We start from the raw sequence: 24,416 nt of genomic DNA on the forward strand, positions 1-24,416 counted from the left end.
TATTCTGCATTTAGCAGAGCTCATCCTCCTGTGACAGCACTGGTTGTCTCGACCTCCACAACGCGCTCCCGATCTGTGACAGGAGGCTGAATGGTGCGGGCAGGAAAGACACCAGCCGCTCACAGCGCTCTCCCCCCGCAGCACTCGGTCACCTTTGACAGTTTCTCTCCTACCCGCTGGGACACAGAACAGCACCCAGCAGGGAGGAGAGAAAGGTATTGACCAAAAAATGGCACTTTCGGCATTTTGCCTAAAGTGCCATTTTCGGCAGATATGTTTCAGCGGCCGATATATCGGTGCATCCCTATAAGGAACATATTAACCTGTACTGTTGCTACAGTGATCTATCTAGCATTTAGCTAAGCTTTAAGGGCCTAATCACACCATTTCCAGACCAGAACGTTTTTTTATCTGCACCAAAAATGCATACAGAGTAATTCCAATGGTTTAAATGAGGCTAATTCACACTATTGTGTACAGTCCCAGTGCTTTAAAACAAAACAAAAACGTAACACATCAGAAACGTGTCAAAAATGTGCATACACGCGTTTGCAGAAACGCATCCAGATCTGGTCTGAACAAGCCCTATAGGGTGAATACAAGGCTGAAAACAAGCAATTTGGCAGACAGGCTGGGTTGCATGGGTCACTTTAAATGCATAATTCCCATGTTTTATTGGAATATACCTTTACAAAGCAAATGGTTCTAACACGCTGGAATCACTTACTACACAAAAGCATGACAATAATACCTCTCGAGCTCTAACTCATTAGCAATTATGTAGCCTTCCTAGGTAACATATCAGGAATCCTAAGAGGAAAATGCAAGAAAGAATATGTTGGTATCTGATTATAGCAATTACTTTTCAGATGCTGTGAAAGGAGTGTTGACACCTGACATCTTAATGAAATTGTATTAAACAACAACTTTCACTAAGAGCTTTAGAAAATGTGGCAACACCGTGGTGTGTAATCAAACAACCAAATCTAACAAGCTGAAAACAAAACCTGGCATTGAAGCATTGACATACATGTCACATTCCAGCAAGTCAAGTGACAACCTGATTTGCTCCATAGTTAGCTTTACAGAACCAATAGTGCACTTTAAACAAATTTGGAGGCTATTTATTAAGAGTTGAAATGCCATGTATTTTTTTTTATTAAACTTGATTTTTGTGGCTTAAAACTGACTAAACACACTTTACACCTATAGCTCCCCTGCTGTTTTAAGATGATAGTTAAAGTCCTGTAAGTGTGTAAACGCATGCCATTCTTTTGTGTATAATGTTTATTTATCATTCATTACCTGTCAATACTCCTAAAACTAGTGTCATCTTTGGATGATACAGTAACATTTGAAGGTCAGTGTGTCAAGGCCATCAGAATTCACTTTCATCATCTCCTGCTATCAAATAGTATAAGAGATGGATTAGGGAGGAGGGGAAAAAGAATCTGTAGCTGGGCTAGTTGCCCCAGGCCTGAAATTCCCACATCAGCCCTGGGAGAGTCTGTGCGGAGACTGCCTTCACACCAAATCAATACGTCTGCTGAAGTCTATCACCGGAATAACACATTTAATGGAAAGTGACTTTGGCTCACACAGGATAGTTTGTAAAGCGCATTTAATGATGAAAACAGTTCATGCAGGATGGCTGATGTGTTTGGTAACACTAAGCAGCGATACTAATCGGTGGATTTTAAATCTACATTTTGTAAACTCACACTGAGACAACAGAGTGTAGATTCATGAAGGGGAGAGCATTCCAGGCTACTGGACCAAGAACAGAAAGGTATGCAGGGAGGGGACTGAACAAAGTTCTAGTAAGAGAACAAGCTCTACAAGGCACCTGTAGAAAGTTCAAATAAAGACTAAAGAGCCCAGTGACAGCAAGATAGATCATACTGTGTTTCTTATAACACATTATAACTGAATGCTTGAAAAGCATGACCATCCCTAATCTATTAAATAACCATGCTATCAGATTGGAGCCAGTAACACAAGAGAATGGTAAATGATGTACTAAGTCACAACCATCCATTACAGCAATGGAGGAAAGACAACTTGATCTGGATAGTCATTACTGCAGCCCTTGGCTCCACCTACACCCCGCTCGCACCTAGGCATTTTGTCACTCAAAGCTGAGCACAACATTTGCGGAGGATGGAGCAAAGCCCATTTCCCTCTCTTCCTCTTTCTTTCTGCTATTTTCTCTTTCTATTCTACCCTTTTGTTTTTCACCATCCACTCCGGGGTGCCTGCGCTGACCATCAAAACCGTTCCGTGGTGATATGCTCCTCTGGGCTCGTGGCTACTGCAGACTGTGGATAGTGGAGTTAGAACTCATGTGTTCATTTCTTATTCATCATTCTTGCTCCAACGCTACCCCTGTTTAACGGTTATGGCGGTCTGTACACTTAATGTGTACACATATCTTTGATCTTGCCTGTAGCAGTTACTAGTGCTGTCACATTTACATTGTGCTATTTGTACTCTTTTGTTCTTTCTCTTTGATTTAATAAAACTTTTGTAAAACAAAGCTAAGCATGACAAAACTCTCAATTCAAGGAATCCCATTCAATTCTATGGCCCCTGTTCGCACCTGAGCAGTTTGTCGCACATCATTTCCTAGTGAAGTCTATGGAACCAAAAAACACTGTAATTTGCTAAAAAGTAACTCATGTACTTTTTCCAGTGACAGGTGTTTTTCTGCTTGTGACAAAATGCTCAGGTGTAAACAGGGGACTACCTGCTTTTAGCAGTTTGTGATCTCCATTGATTACATAAGTGAATTGCAGTTAAAAAAAATCATCATTTACTGCTGCTGGCACTGAAGATATTTAATCTAACAGGTATTTTAAGCAGATACATTGCTTGTTCTTATTCCTTGACCACAGTTACAGTACAACACAGACATGCTGAATGTAAACAGAGCAATGTTTACACTGACCAGGGTCTGTGATGACAGCTTTTAAAGCACAGGTTACATTTGCAAGATTTCTTGGTATCCCTGGTTATCCAATAACCCTAACAGTTCCATGCACACAAATGTTTGGCAAAGCATTTGATTTGATTTGCTCTGTACCAAATTGGAAACAGTGAGGTCCGCAATAATCTGCTGTACATTGTTTCTTTTAAAAGACTTGAGCCATTCTCTTCTAGGCACAGTACTAAATGAGAAGCCGACATAGAAATTTTGGGCAGTCAGTCATTGTGTACACCAGGTATTCATTGTGCGTCTGTATGACCACTATATGACCACTAATACTTAGCAAAAAGCTGTAGGCATCACCTCATTTTTCTAGAAACCTTTGCAGAAAATACAATCATAAATCAGGCCATGGTTTGTGTCCTAGACTATACAGAGCAGAGCCCATACCTGATTTGTCAAACATTATTGTCTACTTTAATTAAAGTGTATGTCCAGACATTATCCAGATTTCCCCTCAAACCTCTCTCTCTAGAACATGTTTTTTATGTTGTTCCTGTAGTAAGAATCATTTTTAATTACTTCCTGTGACATACTCACAAAACTTGAAAAATTCTTGCAGGGGCAGCTGCTGAAAGCTCAGTTTCTGTATATGCAGGCAAGTCCTCCACAACTACATCTCCTAAAAGCCCTTTTCCTACAGGTGTGACTTTTGCAGCAGCATTGCTTGGCTGTGATAGAAATCAATGTGTCCATGTAGAGAGGGAATGAGAGGGGTTCTGTAGTCCAGTAGGCAGGGTTGGGATGTCAATACAAACAAGACACTAGTGTCAGCCCAAATATTAAATTTGACATACACCGAATTTCTGCCAGAACGGGTATTGTTCTATACTTGCAAGGTTTTTTTGGGATAAAACGTGAGGGAATGCGCAAGTACTGAGATTTACTAAATCTTTTTTAATTTTGCCCTTGCATACACTTCAATATTTAATTTTACAATAATAATTTCATTTTCCCGCAATAAATCTCCATATTAGAGAAAATATATCATATACTTTACAAATTGTAGTACAGAGAAAAACCAAAACTGTACTCAGATTAGACCATCATGCCTATATAAGCTGCAAGCTGAGGAGAGGGCACACCAACAATGAAAGTACAATGCTGTAGCATCTCACTACCGAATTAAAGTTGGAAAAAGTCTGGAAGTAATGACTGACTGGCTCACTGCTGTTCTTGCAGTACACAAGGATGAAATGAAAGAATGTCTTGTAGAGCTGCATTGGTTTTGCCAAAAGTATTCACACATCAATACGCTCATTTGCATTATTACAGTAAAAAGCCTGCAGGCGTTATCACTTCCTGCAACCCACTAATTTGGAGCATAATTGTTGTGCTCATCATCTCCTGCCATTCAACAGCTTAAGTATTAACAAATAAGATTTCTGGTGCTCAGTGTGAGGGTGGGTGTGATGCCTCACACTCCCGTCACTGCAAGTAACAGTGAACTTTAATGAACTCATGTGTAAAAGAAAATGTCACTCAATCCAACCAGAAGAATAGGAGACATATGTACAACAGTTTCTGAAAATTAGTATAAGGCTAAATTTACATTATATGTTCCCCAAGGAAAATGATTGCCAGACAGGGACCTGATAGGACAGGAAATTTCTGGCACAGAGTTACAGTAATCACCCTGCTGTAAAATGAGTAAATTACTGGGAAACCAGCAGCACAATGTGTACTGTAAATGCTCAAGAAAATGTTTGTACTTAAAATAAAGCTTTATTATCATAAGCAACATTCCATAGCTTAACCTAAAAATCTTAAAATGCCCCCAAGAAACCCTCATATACACTGTCAAACTAGGGCATGCATGGCTTACCAATACAAAATCTTAAAATTGGTCTATTAGAGGGCAAAAATGATAAATATCATGCAAAATAGTTATCTTGAACCATAGCAGTGAATTCTGTAACACCATTATATTCCAATATAATTGTAATAAAAATGTTTTTTTGTGTTTCAGAAAATTTCTAGTGGAGTACCAGTGGATTCTTAGCAGCTACTATCAATACAATTGGCAATATATCAGGCCCAAGCCCCAGCACCTTCCTGTCTCCAGCATATTACTATTGGCTAGTGAGGTTGTCCCTCATCACGACGAGCCAATAGGAATGTGTGGGCATGAGCGCCAAGTTCTATGACTACCTGGAGTACTGGATTTTTGCCTGCCAGAGTTACCCAGGATTAGGCAGTGACAGGAAGGTTTAGGATGCTGCTGCAGGTATGTCTAAGGACCACTAGGTTCCTGCATTTCATATCAGCAGCATTTTGCCCCTCCTACTCTCAGTGATATAATTCACTTTACAATAGTGGTTAGTACTAAGGGTGTAGTGTGTTAGATTTAGGGCCATGTGCTGTAGCAGCAATTTGCAGAACATGCAGAAATACCTCCCCCTAGCTCTTAGGTTACTAGGTATTAATGGAGTACAGCTATTGAAAGGTCTTAGTTTTGGTAAATTTTGCAGAATTTAGCTCTGGCTACAAATTCACTATTTTCAGTATCTGCTCATATTATTAATTGCAGCTTCCAATGGCCAAGGCACACCAGATATGTGTAGCTTCATAGACATGCATGGTAGTAAGCTACTTTAGCAGATCTGTAGCTAGACATAAATCATCAGATCATCTCATCATAAATAATCAGACGTGTAGTGACTACAAAAGTTGCAAGGTAGGTATTATTATGCATACTTGCAATGACCCAGCTTGTCCCAATGTAAGTATGCATATACCTTACCTGATTGGCCACTAGGGATCCTGTAAAGCACTGTAGTAGCAGGATCTACTACAGTTCTGTTCGCATGCTGTGTTCAGTGGCTTTCCCGCTGCTCTGAAAACCAGGGGTGTGACAGGGTGGGGTAGTTGCTTGCTGGGGACAGTGGCCATTCAAAGAACACCTACAGGGTATTCACAAAAGGGTGAAGAGTTTGGAGAAGGCAGGAGAAGTGAACAATCACGGACGAAATAGCAGAACTGTAAAGTGAGCTGAACTGGAGAATTTTTTCACATCAGCTACTTTTGGCCTAGATTGTTCACTTCTTCTGTTTTCTCCAAACTCTTCACCCTTTTGTGAATAATCCTGCTAGTATTTCTATCAATGAATAGAAGGTGTCTGTTAATTGGGAGAGGGGTGGTGACATCATGATCCACTCCTCATTTTTGTCTAAAAAATACGAAATGTAAAAGTCCTTCTTACCTTCTTATTAATGCTTATGAGTTAAGCTGGCCATACACGGTTCTATTTTTTTTCTTCAAACCGCAGGCTGAAGGAAAATTATAGAGCAGATTCCTCCCTCAACACTAAAAGGTTGTTGATCGAGGAATCCTCGCTGTCTCTTTTGAATTTCGACAGCCGCTGTCCGAATACCGGAACAGAGCAGAGGCAGTCAATGGCTCCTTCGATCAGCTGATCGAGGAATACCAGCCAAAGGGGAGCCGACAGCACCAACCACTGTGCGAATTTCGGCCAGTTCCTTAAGAACCGGCCAAAATTTGCACAGTGTATGGCCACCTTTATGCCTGTCATAATTAAACCTGTCTGTACTGTGCTGGTAGATTTCATTATCACTTGTAAACTAGATGTGCAGGACTGTCTGTCCAAACAATAATTAAAGGCCTCAAGGCTTGGGTGATACATAGCATGCTAATGCACAAAAACTGTCCCTCAGGTTTGTCCCTTATCTGCACATTGCCATCTATTCTATGCTGCCTATAGTATATGTATAATCCTGCTCCAAATAAATATCTAGAAAGGTAAGAAATATTTTTGAAATAAATATTTTAGGTATGCTGTGAGAATGGGAACATGTAATAAACATATAGTTGTGGTTACTTACATTTGACCACAAAAGTGGGGCTACACTGTAAGCAATACCAAGCTATACTGTGCTTATACCTATATGAAACAACACTCTTCAAAGTGCAACAAGATAGTGCCAATACCTTTGAAAGATCCCTGAAGTTTCCTGGTAAAGTTAAATCCAGCTCTTCGGATTCATAGTTTGTTAACACCCATGGGAATACAGGATACTGATTCAAGTCATTGTATGTTCGCCCTAAGGAAATGAGACACATGTGTTAATAATAAAAAGACACACACACACACGTTTAGTGATGATTCATTATATTCCTCATAAACAAAAATACCACAAGTACAAGCAAACTTGTACTTCACTTGTGAAGTATAAAGTTCCTAGTAAAGTCTGGTATTCAGAAAAAACATATGCGATCCTAATGTGCCCACGGTGCATTGCACTCAACCACAGGGCTGAACAGATAAAACAGATAACCTTTGAACTCCCGCATAAAATGAATTTCAAGTCATGCAGTAAGAAATGTTAATCTAATTGCACTGTTCCCTGATGTGAGTGCTGAGATAAACTAATGCCCAAGGTAAGGATAGACTGGAAATAAAATCACAGGCCTGGCATACAAAAGTATGCTACCGGTAGCTCATATCTGTGTGTGAAATGAGTTATACTAAAACTCAAATTTATATAATCTACAAAATGTAAAAGAACAGCGGTAGATTCTCAGTTTTTTTAATTCCCCACCTCATGATTCTTAAAATGTATGTGAACCAGAGGCGTAACTAGAACCTTCAGGGCCCTGGTGCAAGAAACCATGAAGGCCCCCCCCCCAGCCGCCATGGCACCGCATGGTTAACAGAAAGGCTGACGAGGTCCCCAGCAAGCGCGGGACAAGAGGGTCTCAAGAGGGGTGCGGTATGTCCGAGGACGGTTGCGGAAGGTCTTGGGAGGGGTGCAGAGGGTCTCAGGAGGGAGGCGGAGGGTCTCAGGAGGGGTAAAGAGGGTGTCATGAGGGGTGCGGAATGTCACAGGAGGGGTGCGGAAGGTCTCAGGAGGGGCGCAGAGGGTGTCAGGAGGGGGGCGGAAGGTCTCAGGAGGGGCGCAGAGGGTGTCAGGAGGGGTGCAGAGGGGATCAGGAGCGGTGCAGAGGGTCCCAGTAATTGCTCAGTCTTATACAATCAAAAGAATTACTAGTGATTCTAACCAAGTGGCGGAACACCAGGGCCCGGTCGCAATTGCGACCGCTGCGACCCTGGTAGTTCCGCCAGTGATGTGAACCCTAACAGTGAACTTCTCATTTGCTCCCTTTTGGTCTGTTAAATATACCATTAAAAGTGTTCTGTTATGCCTGTATAAGTGCAAAAAAAAAACTAAATCTGTTGATCCTGCCAGAGATCCAGTGCTATCCTCGGCACTTACCTCAAACAATCTTATCTAACCTGCTCAAGGTTACCTCTGTGACCTACAGAAGAGCTCCTCCAGTGTTATGAAGAGGGGGAGTTGTTCTGTAGTCCTAAGAGACTTCCTGTTCTTGCTGCTCCACCATAGATACAATACGATAAGTGTTGTCACCATGGAACAGGAAGTCTCGTAGAAAGTGTGTTACGGGTAGGATCACTAGGTAAAAATAAAGGCAAAGAATAAAACTAATGCAGCAACCACATCTAAGGCCTGGTAAACAATTTAAAAGTTTGTTCTTGGGTTTAGATACACTTTGCTGTATATCTCTGCTTGACATGGGTGGCATATACAAACATGATGCACTCTGTGTAGAATACAAACTGCCTGCTTTAACCACCCCTCCCTGAGTGAACTCCCAGTCATTCAACATTGCAGCACAGAGGAGGTCACTGCATTGAAGTATTCCACCAACATAAAGTGAGTGCCTAAGCATGTAAATGTATAAATATAGAAGGATAAGATGTACCGAAAATGAAACACATACTTACATAAATATCAGTACATACGAAGTCACTATTCTTTATATATTTTTTTTGCAATATTGGAAATAGCAAACTCAAACACTAAAGTGAATTTGGTGATTTAAATAAACTGAGCTGGTTGAGGAGATGGATTATGACAAGTGGAGTGAGAACAACATTGCAAAGGTAGATGCTGGTTCTTTGTTTCATCTGAAAAATGAAACTTGATTGGTTCCTCAGGGTATTGCTCCCCTTTTATTTCCATTGCTCGGGTAATTATAGAACTGCCCACAAATCCACATAGATATACCAATCTTTGCAGAAAAAAATAGAACACTAATCTGGTGCAGGTCAGTGCTCCTACTAAGCTCAACCAACATTTAACAGAATACGGTGAAGAAATATCACTAATCATATTCTTAAACAATGAGGACACCTTCTGCCTTATTTAACAAATAAATTCAAATGACTACTGTGATTTCCAAAGTGCACCAACATGGAAACAACCAAATTAAAGGCCTCTCAACTTATCTGACTTGGAAAATTGAAATCTGATTGGTGGGCTCACTGCAAATTGTGCCGTTTATTTAGACAAGATTGGCAGTATATAGGTTGTTTATTAGAGTAAAAACTGGCACAGCTAACATATTGTTAGGATACAGGAAAATCATGGTGCCTGCAAGTGTCTGTAATAATGCTTGAACCAACTGTTGTCTCCTTGCGTAGCCCCTGGAAGGCTGATCTAGTCTGTACACAAGGAATTGACTTTTCTACCAAATGCTGGTAAGCCCAGCACCTTCACACACTAAGCACAAGAGCTGCCATTCAATAGACCAATGCTAGATCATCCTCTGCTAGCCTTTGACTTTCTGGTGCTGGATTGTTGCATGGTGTGAAGGGGCAGAGTCTGTGTCAGGGTTATGTGTACATCCTGAGCCTGGAATCCAGAGACTGCATGGAAGACTGCGATTGATTTGAAAATTATAATTTATTTGCTTAGATTCCTAGGTGACTCTACTGGGCATTAAAGGAGAACTATGGGTCACAGGAGGACATATACTGTCCCTGTCCATTCCTCCCGTCAGCACCGGAGGATCAGAGAGGGGGAATCCCTGCGGTGAGCGGTGACTTACAGTCACTGCTCTCTGCAGGGAGAGGATCAGGAAGTCAGCGATCAGCGGTATGTGTTTGCTGACTTCCTGATCAATAGAGCCGACCTGTGACAGCTTCAGTGAATTATTATTAGTGTTTTTCACTCACCCCCAGTGGCGTAACAACCGCCATAGCGAACCAGGCGGCCGCTATGGGCCCCGGGCACTGGGGGGCCCAACAAGGGCATCCCTCTGATGCCGTGTGGGCCGCCTGGGTCGCTATGGCAAATCAGGGTGCTGGCTGTCACCGACACAGCTCCGCAGCGGCTGTGTCAGTGACAGCCAGCAGCTGCGGCAGAAGAGGCTGGTTACACACCGGTGTTCGAACTAGTTCTCGGACCACCGCAGTGAAGAAGGAGGCGGGGCCCGCCTAAGAGCAACCCCGCCTTCTCTTACATCACTGGCCAGCGACCTAAGAGCAGGTGGGGCCAATGATGTAAGAGGAGGCGGGCCCGTCGATAGGAGGCGGGGCCGTCGATAGGAGGCGGGGCTTCTGCGACCACAGAGCCGGCACAGCGCGCCGCTGACAGGTAAGGTGTGCAGTCCATCTGAGACCCTGCAGAGCCCACTATAGAGCGTCTATGGTGGGCTCTGCAGGGTCACTCTCAGGTGGGCTCTGCAAGTGGCATAACTAGCAATCACGGGGCCCCATACAAAATTTTGCTATGGGGCCCTGTGATTTCTAGTTACGCGCCTGCTCACCCCATAATCCTCCTTTAATGCTTGCTTAAGTTATAGCCAGATGTTTGTTGCTATTTACATTTTCAGTACGTGTTAAACAGTGGAACGCCGATAGGTCCTCTGTATGTTCACCATGCTGGACACACAATCCTTTCTTAAAAAGAGGTTCATTTTTTTCAGAGAACCAAAAGTGTAGAGTGCTGAATGGCATGCAGCAACAAGTGAATAACACCAACCATTAATGATCTGCTTTTGGTGTTCCCCCTGGCTGCTAACTAAATGAAAATGTATCCCTGCAGAAACTGACAGAACTAACCCAGGTTATCAATTCCCATGTTGGGAGGAGATTTACTATGCTGTCATGAGACTGTTTCCTTCTACATTTTAAAGATTGTTGGTTTACCAGTACTGGGATGGTGAACAGAGCTTTCCTTGTTCTATGTAGATTTAACAAAAGTGCTATCAGCTGCCAAAACTTAAAGTATGATATTCACACAATGTGAGAGCTGAATGCTGACCTGATACCTATTAACTGTAAGTTAAAGGTTTTTCTATTTTACCAATAGATTCATTCAAACACCCTTAAAACTTAGTTAAAAAAGAAAGATTTAGATTCTAATATGATTTCGATTTTCAATCTGCATCCCAATCATGGCACTTTCCTTTCCTATATCAAAGACTTTATAGGAAGTGATTGGAAATCTCCCCAAAGTATGAAAAACCCACCTCTGACGGTTGTCAACAAACTCCTCATTGGTAGGTACCCCCCACTATCCCAGTCCTAACTAAACAAATTTGGATTTCCACTTAATTGGTTCTGGTGATATGGGTCACCATGATGAATCACCCCAACCGGGACACTTGCAGTGTAGCAAGCAGTTACAGAAATTATTATTCTGTACTCCAACTTTTACTAATAATTAAAAAAGAGCATTTTTAAACTGAATATGGTAAAGAATACATGAGTGAGTTACTTGGAGTGTCCTAATGATGTCTGATCTGTAGTCTTATGAAAGCAGCACTAGCCAGGCTCTCCCTAACCTGAAATGGTTCATCACATAGTAAAGTTGATATAAAACCTAACTAAATGACATTTAGTTTGCTAAAGCACTGTGTGTCATGAACAATATGCCAGATTTTTAAGATGAAATACTTCTTTGCAACTTTTTTTTTTGTCATTCTTTGTTGCAACTTAGTCTTTGTTGCAACCTGATCTCCTGCAGCCTCTTTGTAGATTGGCTACATGTATGTACTCCAGAAATGACTGCATGGTATTTCTCTTTGCAGATAATCCCGTCATGAAGTCTAAAGGGGCTAAACAGACTCCCGGCGGCTTTTAGCCACCAGGAGTCTGTTCAGTTTTGTAGAGTTGGCAACCTGCTTTACAGCAGAAGCGATCCTGGTGGCTCAGCTGCCGCCAGATCGCTTCTGCGATCCGGTAACCAGGCTGCTCCTCCGTTCGACACCCCTGCTGTGTTTCCTGGGCTCCGCTGCCCCACCTACGGGCCCAGGACCGGCTTCTCGGGTGATGTTCACTGATCTCCATCCAGTTCTATGGGACCGGGAGTGACGCGTATTGCATCACTTCCGGTCCCTGGGCTGTCATTGCTATTGCACTTCAATAGCTTATTTAGAGTGTAAAGGTGATACTAGGGGTCTTTTGGACCCCCAGCATCACCTTAAAGAGCCCCCTATGTGATAGCAATTAAAGTTGATTTTTTTTTTTTTTATAATATTAAATGTAAAAAAAAAAAAAATGTTGCCCCAGCGAGCATGCGCGTCGTCATGTAAACACGCATCCACTGCGCCTACGTACGAAAACGACGGCTGCACTACACTGCTGGGTATCACCGTGCACGCCGAAGTGAGATCAATAATTCTAGGGCCAATATCTATGGACTTTTTGGGGTACTAAGTTCTGTCGTAGTTTCACGGATGCCCACAATTTTTAACCTGGGCATGTTGAGTATCTATTTACCCACTGTAACCTCATCTTTTATATTTTACAAAAACAAATGGTTTTATATAGTGTTTTGGGGCAGTAAATGTAACTTAAATGCATTTTTCACAAACTTTTTGGGTTTGATAATATGTTGCGCTAATGTTGAGCAACATAACAATTTGGAACTGCCAACATTTTATTCTATAGGGTCGTGGCTTTCAGAAAATATATAATGTTTGGGGGATATAGTATTTTTCAGGCCTAAAATGTGGATTATAACATGTAAACAAAAAAATGAAAAAAAGGCCTTTGTTCTTAAGGGGTTAAAGCTTGAATGAGATTTGAATAACTGGGTTTACATATACTATCAATGGACTGTTCAGTTTACATGTTATAAATATTCTTATATCGAAGATCAATATAGAAATATGGCAATGTATATTGGGATTGGAAGCAACTGGTTTATAAATATTACAGAAGGATGCAATTCAGAACACAGCCCTAATGTGTAGCACACCTAATAGATCAGTTTTCTGGTAATATGTAGCTGCTGCAACAAAGTCCCGTGACACTAGGACTTTAGACGGCCGGCGTTTTCCCAGACCATCTGCAAATGCTGACACTATTCCAGCTACTCATTTTACACAGATTAATCAGGAAAGCTGAATATTAAATAGTAACTGCAATGGTGAGGGGACATACACAATTAGGTGAAGGACAAACAGGTTTGATTGAGACAAAGGATGCCCTAGCAGATAAAAAAACAAAAAGAAAACTTTTTTTAGTTAATTAAAATGTCTCATTTAATGGTTTAGTTTTAAAAGGTGAAGTAGCTCAGGGACAGCTGACAGAAAAATTAGAACTGCAATTCCTCGGTGATAATGTTAATGACAGCAAAATATTGTTTAATTAGATGATTTCAGCATCTGGATTAACACTCTACAAGCGATGTTCCTATGCTTGTCTGCATTTTCACACTTTACAGACATTTTGTCATCTCTAGGTCATTAGGAAAGAATTTTTAATGATTTTTTTTAGAAGCCAGCAGTTTGAGTTACATCTAATTACATGACAATAATAAGCTTCACGCAAGCTGCAGCTAAATATACACATAATTAGTTAGCAAAAGCTTGCACATCATAAGTTGGGGGATGTGGGGAATTGGAGTGAGAAAGGGATAGATGGAGAAACTCTACTAGGTTAACAATATAAGAGAATTTCAAGGTCATTGTCACATGCTGTCTCAGACAATGGGTTTAGCTACTAACCAATACTTTAAAACAGCTCAAAGTAGAACTCCAAGCTGAGATTTTTAAAAAAGCTACAATTAATTCAGTTATATATTCATAAAAAAAAAAAAAATCTTGTGCATCTATAAATGCAGCTGGTATAAATACCTGAATTTTAACTTGGTATCAATCTTTTGTAATACACCGCACAGCAGCATTTAGACTAGGAGAGGGATGGTTAGCAGGGGTCTTTCAAGCTCTATTGCATGCCCATGTGACAAAATGCATGCTCACAAGAGGAGAGAGCAATAGTAGCAGGGGGGTGATCTGCTGCTGCACTTTCACTGTCCAATCACAGGTTGAGGCAGGTTGGTGACCTAGGTTTATTGCTTAACTGCTGTAGAGAAAAGTCAGGTCACCAGGCTAGTTGTACAGTCTGGCAGGGCAGTGTAAATCTGAGCACCAGACTAATTGAAATGTAAATTCTTTGGAAATGTTAAGAATGGGGAAAAAGCATACGTATACTGGAACTATTTATTACATTTTTATTGCAAAATGCCATCATCTCAAGTATTGTTTACAAGTATTCTTTGGCTGTTACCATGGTACTGAACTATATTACTAAACTAGTCTAAACCAAAGCAAATGGTGCAGTATCAGGGGCTGCAGGCAAAAATCCCCCAGGCATATGACAATAGAAGGGGTGACAGCTATGACCTTAATAAAATAATTCCAGTGTGGTGCTTTAAGTGTAAATCTGTGTTTTTGCTAGAAGAAAATATTCACATATCTAGCTGTGTTTGAAATAAAAGTAATGATACAGGTGATGCAAATTGCTAACAGTGACAAAGAATGCTGCACTGGATTAAAGTCTATGTAAAATCTATACGTAAACTTTCAAATAGGTTTGAACATGTTAATGTATTTTCAAACATCATTTTCAGTATTTCTGCAATAATAGCTTTCATTATAATTCATCCTGCCATGAAGCTCCTTGTTCAGACACTTTCTGTCATAGGGTGGCAGCACACTGTCCCTGTCACCAAAATGAGATCCTGCATTGTCACCTTGTCGCATGAGTTTCCAATGGAGGCTACAAGTGATCATTTCAACATACGTTACACAGGCATGGTCCACTGTTGTCACTATAGGAAACCCACCCTGAGAAATACCATACAGCTATCCCTGGAGTACGTGTATGTGGACAAGAGGTGGCTGTAAAGAAAATTATCAGCACTACAGTGTAAAAAAAAAAAAAGAGATGTAAAGAAGCACTTTAAATAAAATGGAAATTCTTTATGATACACTGTGCTTACTCAAACTAAATGTCATTCAGTTATGGATTAAATCTACTTTGAACAAAATTAATTAAGCTGGCAAAATTGTAAAAAAAGAAAACAAAACAACTTTTATAACACTTAATTTAACAATTTCACCAATAAAGCGAAAATGGTAGTAGAGTTTGCGAATTAACCAGGCCATACACTGGTTGAAATTTGTCCAAGTCCTGTGGGGTAGCCCCGTCATCACCCCTCCACTTGACAAAAGTTGATTTTTGAATCAGTTTTTGTCACAGGAACTGCTTCTTTGACATAAAGACAAAGAACGCCCAAATGGGGGGTGTTTATAGCCTGACTTTTTATATACATTTTGGGTAGAGTGGGGAAAGGTTAGAACTCCTGTGAAGTTTTTGGTTTTTATTGCTGTCTGTGTGCGAGTTGGGGAGATTCAACCTCTCTCTTTGTTCTATTGCCAATTGTGACCAAAATTTCAAGTGATGGTAAAACTGAAATGTTACAGTTGTCCCAAGAACACAAATTAAAGGGAACTGTTTTAATGGGCATACTTGTTCTTGGGACAACTAAGAGGAAAACTCCCCTCACTGTGGAGATTTTCTCTCACTTCCGGTTCCATCTCGATGACAGGAAATGAAGAAACATCTCCTCAATAGGACACGGACAACAAACAATAAACTAATGGGGGTTTTGACTCTTCCAGACCCTGGTTAAAAATGAAAAACAAATGTTTTGGGTATACATGTACTTTAAATATTAAGAAAGCCCCTTCAAATACTAACATTGTTATTTTCCTATTAACTTGGGTCCAGAATCCTATTTTACTAAGCCGAATAAAGCTTCCAGAAGCATAGAGAGCAGGTAACAAAACAAAAAGGGATGTGAAAAGACAAAAGGTTCTTCATTGTCATAATGTCAGTAAAGAGGTGGAAGATAACACGAAGTAGGAGTTAGGCTTGGGTCACATGACCTCAAGGTTTTGGGGGGCAATTTTACTCTCTGGCAATTAAGCCAAGTTAGGCATAGTTTAAAATATAGGAATTTGCAAAGCCACCTTGTTTCCAAGACGCAGCACACATTTAAGAGCTATGTGACAAAACGCCTACAAAGCATCTTGTGACTGATGGGAAAGCTGCACACTCAGTATATTTTCTATGTGAAATGTGAGATTAGAGGTAAGCAGATACAACATGGTTACCTAATCATGCCACACTGCAGGTGACATCTGTACTAGGCAGGGATACTGTTGTTAGACTTGTGTCTGGTTGCTGTTGTTGAAAATGACGGAATAGTAAAATTACATTTTCCCCCATTATTATTTCCAGACAGGTTCTGGTGATGGTTTGTTGCCTCTAATAAAGCTTCAGACAAAGCTGTCAAGCTGGGGAAATGGCAAGAGAGTTAGGCACTGCCTCCATAACATTCGCTGCATCGAGAGAACCTTGGTGATAGGCTCCACGTTCCCTTATCAAATTTAATGTGAGTGCTTCAGAGTCTATCATAAGGCTGCAGCTGAGTCCCAGAGGGATAAACGCATTCGATCAAGTCACGGTGCTCAACATTTTGACAAACATAAACATATTAGAAAGGATTGAAGTGCCAGCAGCCCTACCTGCTATGGTATTAAGGAACATCAAGTATTCAAAGTTCGAAATCTCTCGTCGCTGCCAACGCTGAGTCATGTTGGAGGATTTAAAAAGCTGCCGGGGAGTAGCCAGGGATATTCGCCTAGAATAAGATGGCAAATTATACTTCTATTTAGCGATATTGCACACATATGGCATCCAAACACACAAAGCTAAACATACTGCACACAGTCATCTACAATAGGGGTTATTTATGAAGCAAGCACATTTAAAATGACTAACCCCTAAACAAGGGTTGGTTTGGAGTATTTACACCTTATATATTCCACCTTCAATGAAACCTTGTGGGAAAGGACATTTTTATTTATTTATTTTTTTTAGTTGACCCTGTACAAGGATTAGTTACCCATTTAATTTGCTGCTACGAAGAATATATTGATTTATAATGAAAAGATACTTATAACAAATGGTAAGCAACTCCAGAGGCACCTGGAGCCTATGGTAGGCTTAAGCTGGACATACATGAAGAAATTTAAAGTAGTATTACACTCTCAATTTTTTTCAATAATTAATCCAGATCGAATATATAATGCCTAACAAACTAGTTCTTTATATCGTCACCCAAGCACTTACAGTCATCAGGTTTGAGAACAGTTGGCTCAAACTCTCTTAGCTCAGCTTTCCTAAACGTCATGTCTACTACAAGATCACAAGGAACAGAGCAGTCTCCAGCAACTACCCATCTACTAGCTGGGAGAAGAAATGAGGAGGAGGGGGAAAGGAGTTGTCTGTGTGTTTGTGGAGACACACACACAAGCTTACTAGAACACACAGGGGTGGCTCCATATAACCCTGGCAAGAGAAAAGAGCCTAAAACAGGAGATCAGGACCAGTGCTCGGGGAACCAGCTCATTCTGCAGGAAACTAAAACTTTTAAACATCAAGAAGCAGCATCCATTGTGATTTAATCAGCATCTGAAATAGCTTTAAAACCTTTTGGCTTTAATATCACTTTAATTTATTTTTAAAAAGGCAAAACATTTGAAGACATAAATCGGTGGGTTTTGATCGACCACATGGAGACAGGAGAGACATTTCCCTGCTTGAGCTAGGCAGAAAATCTAAACACATCTGGGAAATGCTGTAATTATGTCACTTGTTTAATTGATTTTTATAATAAAATATTTTAAAACTGTCAATTTACGACCCAGTTTTGACTGCACAACAGACAGAATTCAGGTGGTCGGTTGAACTAATTGGTGGTAGATTGCTTGGATTCCGATGTTTACTTTCTATTGTATTCCTTGTGGGTTTAAGGTAGTTAAAAAGGACCCCGTCATCTAAATGGCAATCTCTGCCCATCTCCATCAGATCTACCAAAACTATGTAGAAGAAGCTCTATCTAAACATTCCACTTACTCTATATCTAGTCAGTTATGCTCTTGTACTAGATTTTTTGGTAGACCATAGGTCAGATTGCAAAGTGTATGATCAGCTTCATAAAAGGGTATAAATGGGGGAATTAATTTGCTAATGCAAAATCTCTGTATGTACAGGCCATGAAAATAAAAATGGCTATATCAATACCAGCAACAAACACTGGGTAAGATGCTTTGTACTTTCAGATAGTCATTTTTTTGTTGTTGTTATTAATCATATTACCGACAGTAGGGTTAAAAAGCAATGCATTTTCTGTACAGTGCATGCTTTTCTTGATCTTCATATTTTTTATAGCAGAACTTCTTTTTAATACAGTAATCACATATGCAAATCAATTAGCATATCTTTATTAATAGTAAAATATTAGTAAAATTAGCTTCTTTATCAATTGTGTAGACAGCCAGAAGGTGGTTAGGATGGATGGTGTAGTATGTAATATCAGGGCAAATAATAACCAAATGTCAGCCAAAGTAGGCATAAAAATTGTATTCTATTTAGCAAATCCTGTACATTAATTTTTAATTATTGTATCATTTCAAACACAAACCCTTTTAAGATAACAATTCAGCACCTAATTAGAGGGATTGTGCAAGATACAGGATGTTATACTTGCATGATTAATGCATGTCACCAGTTCAGATGAATGACATCAGTAACATCTGGGACAGAGAAGGAGGATGTGCGCTTGATGAGCATCATGGACTGTTTGATTGACAGCTCTGACTTTGTCTCAACAGCTCCCATGATCTACGAGCCAGTTGTCAGAAATGTCTTTACATCAAAAATATATGAGATCGACAAGAGCTGCTCAAGAGCAGCGTGCTTTCTGAATTAGTGCAGCCTTGGTGCTAACATTTCTTCAATGATCTCTGTGCGTTGCTATTTTTTTTAACCTTTTTTTTGTGTCAGAAAACAGAGCTTGCCACAAAACCTTATACAGGCAGTTTAATAGTAACAGGACACATTGTTGGTGCAAGAAGCAATAAATATAACAGAGAAGTGGACAAGAAAAGCATTCAGGAGTCAGTCAGTCCAATCTAGCAGCCTACTGACATATATGAAAAACTCTGGTCTATTTGAATAGTGGGATGTTGCTTTAGCCTTTTCCCTATCAGAGACTTTTTTAAATTAATGTAAAATACATATTTTAGACCTAAAGATCCATAAAGAGCCTCCAGAAAATTATATATTTACTGAAAGAAGAGACCCTGTAGTATAAAATGGTAGCAGTTGCATTTTTTTTTATGTCACACAATATTTACACTGCCATCTACTAAACCAATATTCCTAGCATCAAAAAATACCCTCAAATTAATTTTAGTGCACACAGACACAAGATAATACACAATGGTTTAATAAAAATATAAAAGATGAGTGAATAGATTCCAAATATTTCAGGCGCCAAAACTGCACATGGCTTTGAAACTGAAAAACATGGTACCAAAAATGATCTATAGTCAACTTTTACAGGCAATTTAGACTGATATTATGTGTGGTGCATTCGTCATTTTGGTACACGTGTGCACAGTACATGTGGTTGCATTATCATGTGGTTGCATATCAGGTCACCAGATATTGTGCTGTGTGGCAGAGCTGTTTAAATTTCAGAACTGGATGGACACAAATACAAATTCTTTTTTTTTCCTGTGTATTCAGCTGTTTGCCTGGAGTTAAGGTTTAAGTTTCTTTTTTGTAGTTTTTTTAAAACCGTATGCAACTTGATCATTTTAGATACAAATATTGCTTGCTGGGTACGTTATGTCATCAGCAATTTATTTTGAAATGTCATAAACATGATAAAAAACAAGCATCATCATAAAGACATACCTGGCTTGTGGTAAACCATAGCTGGTGCCTACGCCCACACGAGGTAAACTGTATACCACTTTCTTCACGGTGGCTTGGTCAGGAAAATTAAACATGACTGAAGCTTTGGGAAAAGGAGTGAAACAGAAACAGATTGTCAGACCAACACATAAAGCAATGTATATTAACAATGACAGCTTTGCATATACTGTATGCTCATTACTTTCCACACCCAAAAGGGGCTATTTCCAAAAAAGCTGTTTACAATATGCACAACTTACCATTGTCTTATTTAGCATGGCAACAAGGGAAAGCCTTATTACAAGATGTGAACCTGAAGGCAAAGGAATAACAAGAATCTGGGTCCTAGGGATTTATACTGCCCAGGCTGCAATGCCTACTAGAAGCACTAAGAGGGTAAAAAGCCCCATGACATTATGTCGTGCTGGGTGGGTAGTGGGTATCTGACTTTCTCAAACCATGCACCAACTGCTCTAGTACTGAACAAATGACAGTGAAGTGGAGATCTATCCCCTGGCTCCTGATCGGCTACTGCAGGCTGTCAGACAAGATAGTACTATGCCATAGCAGCACTGCTCAAATACCTTGTTTCCCTGAAAATAAGACCTACCCCGAAAATAAGACCTAGTTGTGACCATTCCCAAGGCCGGTGGTGGCATAAGGGGGAACTTGAAGAGCCGCGGGAGAGGCAGGAGAGAATCAGCGGTGCCAACAAAGCCAGCGTTAGAGGAAGAGAGGCGCATGAATGTCAACTCCAAATTCCTGGAGAATGTTCTAGGAGCCCCAACAACTGTGGTTCTCTGATTAACAAAAAGAAACCAACTTCTATTATCACTGACTCTAGCTCATCCAATCTCTGTAACGGGCATCCACAATGACCAACTGTAAGTAAACGCAAGGCAGGGGGCCATATTGGAAAAACGCACACACTATATTTGCAATATCAGAGTTTTTCAGGGGGTTCTACAGGAATTTGCAGCTAACAAATATAAGGGCAAGTTATTAGCTTTTGGACCCTAAGTTTAGTTCCCCTTATGCAGAGATATGTTTTAGGTAATGGGGACAAGGTGAGGAGTGCCAGTTTATTTTTTTTCTCTCGATATTTTGTTAGCTGTATACAGTATGTACAGTGAGGAAAATAATGATTTGGTCCCCTGCAGATTTTGTAAATTTGCCCACTTAAAAAGAAATGAAAGGTCTATAACTTTTATCATAGGTGTATTTTAAATGAGAGACTGAATATCAACCAAAAATCCAGAAAAAAACACATGATACAAATGTTATAAATTGAGTTGCAGTTCAGTGAGTAAAATAAGTATTTGATCCCCTACCAACCACCAATAAATTGTCTCCCACAGACTGGCTATGTGGTACACAGATTAGTCCTGTCAATTTAGAATGGTGCTCCTAATGACAACTCGTTATGTATATATATGTATGTATGTATGTATGTATGTATATGTATATAAAAGACACCTGTCCACAGAATCTCTTTCTTCCATTCAAACCTCACCACCATGGGCAAGACCAAAGAGCTGTCAAAGGATGTTAGGGAAAAGATTGTAGACCTGCACAAGGCTGGAATGGGCTACAGGACTCAGCAAGAAGCTTGGTGAGAAGAAAACAATTGTTGGAGTGATTATTTGAAAATGGAAGGAATGCAAAGTAACCATCAATCGCCCTCAGTGTGGAGCTCCATGCAAGATTTTGCCTCATGGGGTAAGGATGATCATGAGAAAAGTGAGGGATCAGCCCAGAACTACACAGGAGGAGCTTGTGAATGATCTCAAGGTAGTTGGGACCACATTCACCAAACAAACCATTGGTAACACAATACACCGCCATGAACTGAGATCCTGCAGTGCCCGCAAGGTCCCCCTCTTCAAGTAGGCACAAGTACAGGCCTGTCTGAAGTTTGCCAATGAACATCTAAAGGATTCAGAGAAGGATTGGGAGAAAGTGCTGTGGTCAGATGAGACCAAAATTGAGCTCTTTGGCATTAACTCAACTCGCTGTGTTTGGAGCTAAGAAAAATGCTGACTATGACCCTAAGAACACCATCCCTACAGTCAAGCACAGAGGTGGAAACTAGAGGTGCACCGAAATGAAAAAGATCACTGATCGCTGAGTGCTTGTGCCTGCTCTCCCATCCTGGATCGGCTGTCACACGAGGCTGAGGGCTGAGCGAGCAGTGTGTGGAGGAGAGCTCGATCTGACAGCCGACTCCTGCCCAGCACCACTGACTGGCCTCCTGCCGTCCAGGCACATGCACACCAGCAGCTGCTGGTATGAACAAGCACTCAAAAAAAATCCTCTTTTTATTTATACCTGTGCACGACTCTGTATTAGTATCAGTATTAGTGGGTACTGTGTTTTCTCATTGTTGATTTGATGACTGACAGAAAGGTGTAGAAGGTTGGAGGGAAAAGACAAACTCGACGTCAAACTTGAACCTGACCTATAAATTTCAACTGCCCATATCTTTTATTATATTAATGGTTACGATATGTGATTCTCATTGAAGCTTTCTCCAGCTTCTGCATTATTCCACCACAGGCTTAGTTTGACCTGCTGAAGTCTGTGACAGGTTTACTTTAAAGTATGCCTCCAATCTTCAAAAAAATCTCCAGTATGATACATAATGTCAAGTTGTATGTACTTGGCCTTTGTTCTCCTGATTATCAGTTGCAGCAAGACCTGCAATGAATGTTGAAAATCCCTGAACACCAGCTGAAAGCAACTTCATCTGATCAAAGGAGGTGAGCTGGGGAGGATATAATATTGAATCAAAATGCACCATGAATACTGGTGAATATGTTGTGTGTACTTGATGCAAGTATAAATGGCAACTACAATGCCCAAAAGCAGAAGATTCAGCAATGGCTGTTTTTTTTTTACATTTTTCATTTTAAATTTGTGTTTTGTTTTGACAGACCTTAACTCCAACCTGATTTACTATCAGTTCTATTCAGGGTATGCCCCCAGGGCAGAGACAATAACATATATTAGGCTGGTGGGCCTAATTGGAGATACTCCTCCATTAAGACACCAGAGTGGGACCCACAGTCAGTGATGGCTGTATTATAAAGTTATGTGCTCCTTGTTCAGACCTGCGAACACAGCGCCTGGCACAAGAAAGTATTTAAGAACCAACTTCCTTTTTGACTTCGATTGAATGTAGACAGCTGCAAAGGAAGTCAACGCTGGAAGAACACAAAACATTGCTTATGTGCTTTGTTGATGTATTAAAGTGTATGTCCAGCCAAAACTGTTTTCTTTTTTTAGGTTTGGACAGAGTAGGAAAGGTTAAACAGCCCTGATAGGGTTTTACTACTTTATGAAGCTCCAAAAGAGAGATTTACCTTCACTTCCTGCCCTGCTGACAACAATTTCACAAGACAGGAAGTGTGTGTGTGTGTATATATATATCTCCATCAGCAACATAGACAGAAATTTGACTTTTCACTCCTCACTATCCAAAACTATATTTAAAGGTTTTGACTGGATACACACTTTAAAGAAGCTGAAAGCTAAGGATTATTTATGATTAGACCATATTTTATTTAGTATTTTACTAGGTGACTCCATATTCATTTCACAAAGCAACAGTCATCTCAAAGTACTTCTTCATTTACCAATCACCCCCTTACAGTTGCCTTTTTATAGCACATATATGTTAAAATGCAGGTTTCAATGAACCATGTTCTTTAACACAACACCCACTGATCACTGTAGAACACTTTGTATGATGAACTTTCTTGCACAGGAAAAGGTTGGTTGTGTTTGCCTCCCAAGCCAAACGTTCCAATTCTTCACCTGATTCTATCAAGTGAATGTGCTTCCAGTATTGTAAAATATGGAGATTATTTGCATTGAGCAGTTGTGTGCCAAAACGTCACACTCATGCTGGGCCTCATGCAGTGTTTGACAGCAAATTTCGATTTAGTTTTAGTCTTTTGACTAAAATGCCATTTAGTTTTAGATATATTTTAGTCATCTGAATTGTTTTCGTTCTAGTTGACTAAACATCATAAGATTTTAGTCAACTAAACTTACAGAAGATTTAGTCTACTAAAATCTAGTGGGTTTAGTTAAAGAGTAATTTAAGAATTGCTCTAGAATTTCCAACCTCATTATATACTCCTGGAGTAAACATCTGTTATTATTTATGGTATTAAGGCTTGAACATGCAATACGGATACAGATTTAACTGTTGTGATATATAACATGTCTTTATTTAACTTAAAATTAGATTAAACCAACAAACAATAATATTGAGTGTTTTCAACAACATTCTTCATTCTTTCAAGCAGAAGTGAAACTCTATTAAAATGAAAAACTATATTGGCTGTAATGCCATTAAGCATATTACCTGTTAGCCGTCCATTTATGATGGAACCGGAATTGGAAGTCCAAATAGATTAGTTCTGATTGGATCTCTTCTCAAATCATCTCTCCCTAACATTTTAGTCTAGTTTTAGTCGACTAAAATGTCAATATATTTTCGTTATAGTTTTAGTCATTATGATGTTGTCTTTATTT

General features: G+C 40.0%; 1 protein-coding gene across 4 annotated transcripts in view; it reads right to left on the reverse strand.

Moving 5' to 3' along the window:
- The window catches only part of NBEA (neurobeachin), a 553,993-nt gene that overhangs the window by 62,649 nt on the left and 466,928 nt on the right, over window positions 1-24,416 (reverse strand). For all 4 annotated transcript variants that reach the window (XM_018554206.1, XM_018554199.1, XM_018554191.1 and 1 more), the window contains 3 exons: window positions 19,875-19,977; window positions 16,634-16,749; window positions 6,935-7,047 (listed from right to left, as the gene is read on the reverse strand). In XM_018554206.1, coding sequence (XP_018409708.1) covers window positions 6,935-7,047; window positions 16,634-16,749; window positions 19,875-19,977 — 332 coding nt within the window. The remainder of the gene's footprint in view (window positions 1-6,934; window positions 7,048-16,633; window positions 16,750-19,874; window positions 19,978-24,416) is intronic.

Source organism: Nanorana parkeri, unplaced genomic scaffold (genome assembly GCF_000935625.1).
Source record: "Nanorana parkeri isolate BGI_ZX_2015 unplaced genomic scaffold, ASM93562v1 scaffold8, whole genome shotgun sequence".
NCBI classification, from domain to species: Eukaryota; Metazoa; Chordata; class Amphibia; order Anura; family Dicroglossidae; genus Nanorana; species Nanorana parkeri.